Source organism: Otolemur garnettii, unplaced genomic scaffold, assembly GCF_000181295.1.
Source record: "Otolemur garnettii isolate 467f Iridium unplaced genomic scaffold, OtoGar3 scaffold00030, whole genome shotgun sequence".
NCBI lineage: Eukaryota > Metazoa > Chordata > Mammalia > Primates > Galagidae > Otolemur > Otolemur garnettii.
In genome coordinates, this window is record NW_003852425.1 from 2,021,802 (window position 1) to 2,027,801 (window position 6,000).

The 6,000-nt window shown below is 38.7% G+C and overlaps 1 protein-coding gene across 1 annotated transcript in view; it reads right to left on the minus strand.

The window, feature by feature from the left end:
* DMXL1 (Dmx like 1) overlaps window positions 1–6,000 on the minus strand; it is a 157,712-nt gene that overhangs the window by 112,847 nt on the left and 38,865 nt on the right. Inside the window, exons 9-10 of the mRNA XM_023512698.1 lie at window positions 5,329–5,518; window positions 3,468–3,636 (exon numbers count right to left, since the gene is read on the minus strand). Coding sequence (XP_023368466.1) covers window positions 3,468–3,636; window positions 5,329–5,518 — 359 coding nt within the window. The remainder of the gene's footprint in view (window positions 1–3,467; window positions 3,637–5,328; window positions 5,519–6,000) is intronic.

Here is a 6,000-nt window from a genome sequence, read left to right on the forward strand (position 1 = left end):
AAATCTATAGGGCACTGCCCGTAGCTCAGTGAGTAGGGCACCAGCCCCATATACCCAGCATGGCAGCTTTGAACCTGGCCGCAGCCAAACTGCAACAAAAAAATGGCCGGGCGTTGTGGGGGTGCCTGTAGTCCCAGCTACTAGGGAGGCTGAGGCAAGAGAATCGCCTAAGCCCTGGAGTTGGAGGTTGCTGTGAGCTGTGATGTCACAGCACTCTACCGAGGACAATAAAGTGACTAAAAAGAAAGAAAAGAAAAAAGAAAAAAGAAAAAAAATCTACAATTTGTAGATATATTAATAGGAAAATCTTAATTTATCATAAATTTTGGTAAGAAACAAATTTTTAACCTGATCTATAATGAAAAATGGTATAATCAGGGTGGTGTCTGTGGCTCAAAGGAGTAGGGCGCCAGCTCCATACGCCGGAGGTGGTGGGTTCAAACCCAGCCCCAGCGAGAAATTGCAAAAGAAAAAAAAAAAAGAAAAAGAAAAATGATATATATATCATGTATAATCATGTATAATGATGATGTCAAAGGACTACTGATATATGTATCTCAATAGCAACAATTTGTTAGTTATTAGATTATATTAACTTCTTTAATGACCATCTAATTCTAAAACAGATATTACTTATTTATTAGCATCAAGATTGATGTCACAATTTTAGTTACTGAGCTACAGGCGCCGGCCACATATACCAGGGCTGGCAGGTTCGAAATTAAGCCCACGAGTTTGAGTTTGAGTGCTGTGACACCACGGCACTCTACCAAGGGTGACATAGTGAGACTCTGCCTTGAAACAAACAAACAAACAAAAAAAAAAAAATTGAAGTCACAAAGTATGAAATTGAGGTTCCCTTCTCATACTCGAAGAAAGAATTCAAGACAGACCTCTTCAGTTAAAAAAGAAATTGCTCTTTGTGCTCTTTGGAATCACTTTTGAAATAATTACTAAATTGAGCACCCTGAAGTAGAAATCCAGTCAGCTGTAATAAATAATTCCTAATTAGTACAGGCAAGGAAAGATTTAAGTATCATATTAAATCAAATATGGATCATGATGTGATATGCTGAACTGTAAAGGCTAGACAGGATGCAACTTCATGCAAAATAAATCTCTTTTTTTAAAGAAAAAATGTGGCTAAGGCACCAGCACATACACCAGAGCTGGCGGGATCAAATCCAGCCCCGGCCTACCAAACAACAATGACAACTACACCCAAAAAGTAGCTGGGTGTTGTGGCGGGCACCTGTAGTCCCAGCTACTTGGGAGGCCAAGGCAAGAGAATCACTTAAGCCCAGGAACTGGAGGTTGCTGTGAGCTGTGATGCCACAGCACTCTACCCAGGGCAACAGCTTGAGGCTCTGTCTCAACAACAACAATAAAATAATAAAGAAAGAAGAAATGAATAACATGAATTATTTCAAGCAATGTATCTATTGTTAGATACCAATAGAAAGAATACTACAGGAGATGGATAGCAAAGGAAAGGATAAAAGAACCTTTCTCCTGCCCCTTCTATTGGAGGCAGATGCTAAGAGTGGATAGATATATATAGTCCAAGAGCTTCTGTTTATAAATATATACTCCTTAGTATAAATATTACATTAATATTTATCTGCCCCTGCTTCACGAGAGCAAGAACTGCACCTGTGTTTTATCATCACGGTCTCAATTCCTACCACTATCTAAACCCTCAATGAGTCTTGAGTCTGCACTGCTAGTCCCACTTGTCTCCACAGGACTATCAGAGATTGAAGGAATATTCCAAAGAAGCCCTGGGTAAGATTTTCTGATATCTGACTTAAAATACACCCAAAGGAAATCAGCAACACCCTTGGTAGACCACAGGCCGAGTTGGTAACTACACAAGAAGGATGTTATATAATGCTGGCTTTTAGCAGAAGCATTCTGACTAAAAGGAAACTCACATCTCTTCTAGGTCCTGACTCCACTCAAAAAATTTGACTGAAGTCACTTTAGTGAAAAATCCTTATGGAAAAGGTATAAGAATTAGAATGAAAAGAACATGATCTTATGACTCTTCTATGGCTCTTTCTATTGATGGGCAAGTAAGTTAAGTCAAATCTTATTCTTTGGGGAAAGGAATTCTCCATTGGGTCTAATATAGCTGCTGAGAATATTACTTTATTTTGCTCTATTTTTTTCCTTTGGGACTTGCCTCTGAAGAAAGGTTTTAGAGTTTTCCTTACTGGAAGCTAATCAGGACAAGGCCATTCAGAAATTAGGGTTCTTTTCCAGTAGTCCCTCAGCCTTTCCCATTAATGTGAGAATTCAAGCTTTCTTTATTCTAATAATATTGTCCTTTACTTAGCCAAGAACTTCAAAATTATTCCACTGACCTTAGAATTGACTCTGGGCTCATGAATTCTTTCAGAGCTAAGACCATTGTCTACCAAATAAAAGCTAGAAGATCAGCAAATATTAATACTTTTCATTCCTACCATAGTATCTCTACACTTCTACTTAACAAAGTACTTCTTTTGCCTGGATGTAAAAATTCTATTCAAGTAACTAGTGGACCATAATTTTTTCTATGTTTCTTTGAAAAAGGCAATACTGTAAATCTAGTGTGCTACCTGGAAATAAGTTATATTTAATTTGTGCTTAACGATATTCCACAATATATAAAAACTTGTTAATAGTGGTTATATTCTAGGAAGAGGGACTAAGTTAGGTAGAAGTGAAAGAAGGCTCTTTTAACTTTCACTTTCTGTACAGATGACATTTATCATATGCAAATTATCTTTAATTTTTTCAAGCAACATTCCAAGGTTCTATTTTAAATGCCCCAGTTTGACTATTGTTTATTATAAAAAAATTATTAAAATGATAAGAACTTAAATTTCAAATTCATAGGTGGACCCAGATATTCCAGGTCTTTCAATCTAATAGTACATTCCTGACTACAGCCACATTGGTTCTTTCTTTCTTTCTTTTTTTTTTTTTTTTTGACAGAGCCTCAAGCTGTCCCCCTGGGTAGAGTGCCATGGCATCACGCTCACAGTAACCTCCAACTCCTGGGCTCAAGCGAGTCTCCTGCCTCCGCCTCCCAAGTAGCTGGGACCACAGGTGCCCGCCACAACGCCCAGCTATTTTTTTGGTTGCAGCTGTCGTTGTTTGGCGGGTCCGGGCTGGGGATTCGAACCCGCCACCTTAGGTGTAGGTGGCTGGCGCCTTAGCCGGTTGAGCTATGGGCGCCGAGCCCACATTGTTTCTTAATTCTTCCAGTCATACTGTCAGTTATTTTTACCTTTTTTATGGAATGGCTCCAAAATCAAGTATCAAACACAATGGGGTTTTTTTTAGTGTTTTTGTTTTGAGACAGGTATAATGGTGTCAATCAGAGCTCAATGCAACCTCAAACTCCTGAGCTCAAGCGATCTTCCCACCCTAGTCTCCCAAGTGGCTGGGACTACACATTTTAAGCAATGCTTTATTACCTGTGGCTGGGTTGATGCTGGCTGCGATATGGAAGTGGCAAAGCGCATTGGCATGGAGTGGAGTGTTCCTGTGGACGTGATGAGGGTTCTGCTGATGGGGCAGATATCCCGTGTGTGCTACAAGCGCAAGTGACCTCCTCCGACCTCGCCGAAAATGTCTCAGATTTACCTTTGCAAATAAAAACAAGTAAAACAAATGCCTATCTTGTTATAAGTCATATAAATGTGTAGGTTACATAATCATCGTTAGACATTACATATATGCTAATTCAGAGAATTTTATATGGCTATGAGGACAATCTGGCTACGACATCTGTGACTCCACTGATAGCCAAGGCTGACCTGGCCGGCTAGTCGGGTGTCTACTCCCTCACCATTCCACGTGTGCCTGTCCTGAAGTTGTACACTCAGTCAAAAAGGACAACCTTCCATGACACAGGAGGACCATTCCAGCCAAGGGTTTACATGTAGCTGTGCTCCCCAGCTAGAACCTCCAAACAAGCTCTCAGACAATTTTACATGTACAAATACTTTTCAGTATTTTCATATAGCAAATAGGAATACTGAAAAATAAGGTTAAGACTTAAACTGCCTGTATTTCTTAACCTTTGTAGTTTTTATTTGCTTAAAATTAATTTCTTAAACATTTTTTCTAATACTATGTATGTAAATAATGATGTCTCTACATACAATGTCCTCTTTCTCCACAGCTAACGCCTATGACCAAAATGACTGAATGATATTACCATTATACAGCAGGGTATTTTGTAACTTATAAAGCACCATCTCATTTATCCCATGAGGAAAGCAGTGCAAACATTGTTATTCTCATCCTTCACATGATAAGACAGTCTATAGAGCACCCAAGGTCACCTAAGCTAACAAGAGGCAGAGGTAAGAGTGGAAAAAGTCTTGAGACTCCCAGTCAAGACCTTCATTTCGCTCTTTACTATACACAACCATCTGTTTGTTGTTGACCAGGTATGCAGTATATATTCAATTAGATTCTAAAGTATTAGAATACTACTCAAATTTGAAAAATAGTTGCCCCAGAATCATGCAAAAACATTTAAAGATAAATAATTTTAAGTCACTTCCTATTTTCAATATTATGAAAATAAGAAGAATCTGTATTATTCTATTTTTAATTAGTCTAAACATCAAAAATTGACTTCTACTCTCAACACTAATGGGTAAAATAAAGACCCCAAGTTCTGGGCAGGGGACAGGTCTAAGTTTAACAAATGATAAACTACCCAAGCTTTATTGGTTGGTTTAAGGAAAATAAACCAAGACATTTTATAGTGAAATCTTTGCATCCTCAGATTCTTTTTTTTTTTCTTAGAGACAGAGTCTCACTTTGTTGCCTTTGGTAGAATGCTATGGCCTCACAGCTCACAGCAGCCTCCAACTCTTGGGATTAAGCAATTCTCTTGCCTCAGCCTCCCGAGTAGCTGGGACCACAGGCACCCGCCACAACGCCCAGCTAGTTTTTATCATTGTTGCAGTTTGTCCAGGCCCAGGTTTGAACCTGCCACCCTCAGTATATGGGGCAGGCGCCCTACTCACTGAGCCACAGGCACCCCCTACATCCTCAGATTTTAATTTACTTTATGTTACTTCAGTTAAGTCAACTGCAATCATCAGTGTTATATAAATCAGTTGACTTAAGATTAATTTCATAATTACGGGTTATTTTTGTGTTCTTGACAAAATCTTTAAGTATATTTTTTGAACTGAATAAAACTGAAAATTTTCTGAGATTTTCTTAAGATACATATTTTTTACAATATTATATTACCAAAGGTAACGTACTAGGTTTTTAAATTTATACAAAATAACATCTAACAAAAACACTCACTTCTAAAGCATTCTGAACTCGTTCTTTACTGGAAGCATTTCTCTTGAAGTTATTTGTTAAATTAATTGGTTCAGTCCAATGGTTGCAGTCACCTCCGTACAGCAAACAATCATTTGGTAAAAATGTCTCTACCCAAAGACGGCACACATTATCTTTGCAGCAAGTCAACAGTACATTACACACAGAAGCCCTAAGGAATAAAAAGTTTTTAGAGGCAAAAATACAAATTTCACACAGTATCATAGGCAATTCTACAATGGTTCTATACTTATTTAAATGCACACAACTAAGGTACCAATGAAGAAAATGTCAAGATGCACAGCTTTCTTTCTTTTTTTTTTTTTTTTAGACAGAGCCTCAAGCTGTTGCCCTGGGTAGAATGCCCTGGCATCATAGCTCACAGAAACCTCCAACTCTTAGGCTCAAGTAATTCTCTTGGCCTCAGCCTCGCAAGTAGCTGGGACTACAGGAACCACCACAATGCCCAACTTTTTTTTAGAAATCAGGTCTCACCCCAGCAAGCTCAGGGCAATCTACCTACCTCGGCCTCCCAGAAGGCCAGGATTACAGGCATAAGTCACAAGTTTAGTAGTTCTTATTTCAATAATCTATGGTTGTTCTTACATCTAAAGAACATAAGCCGGCTCGGCGCCTATAGCTCAACCGGCTAAG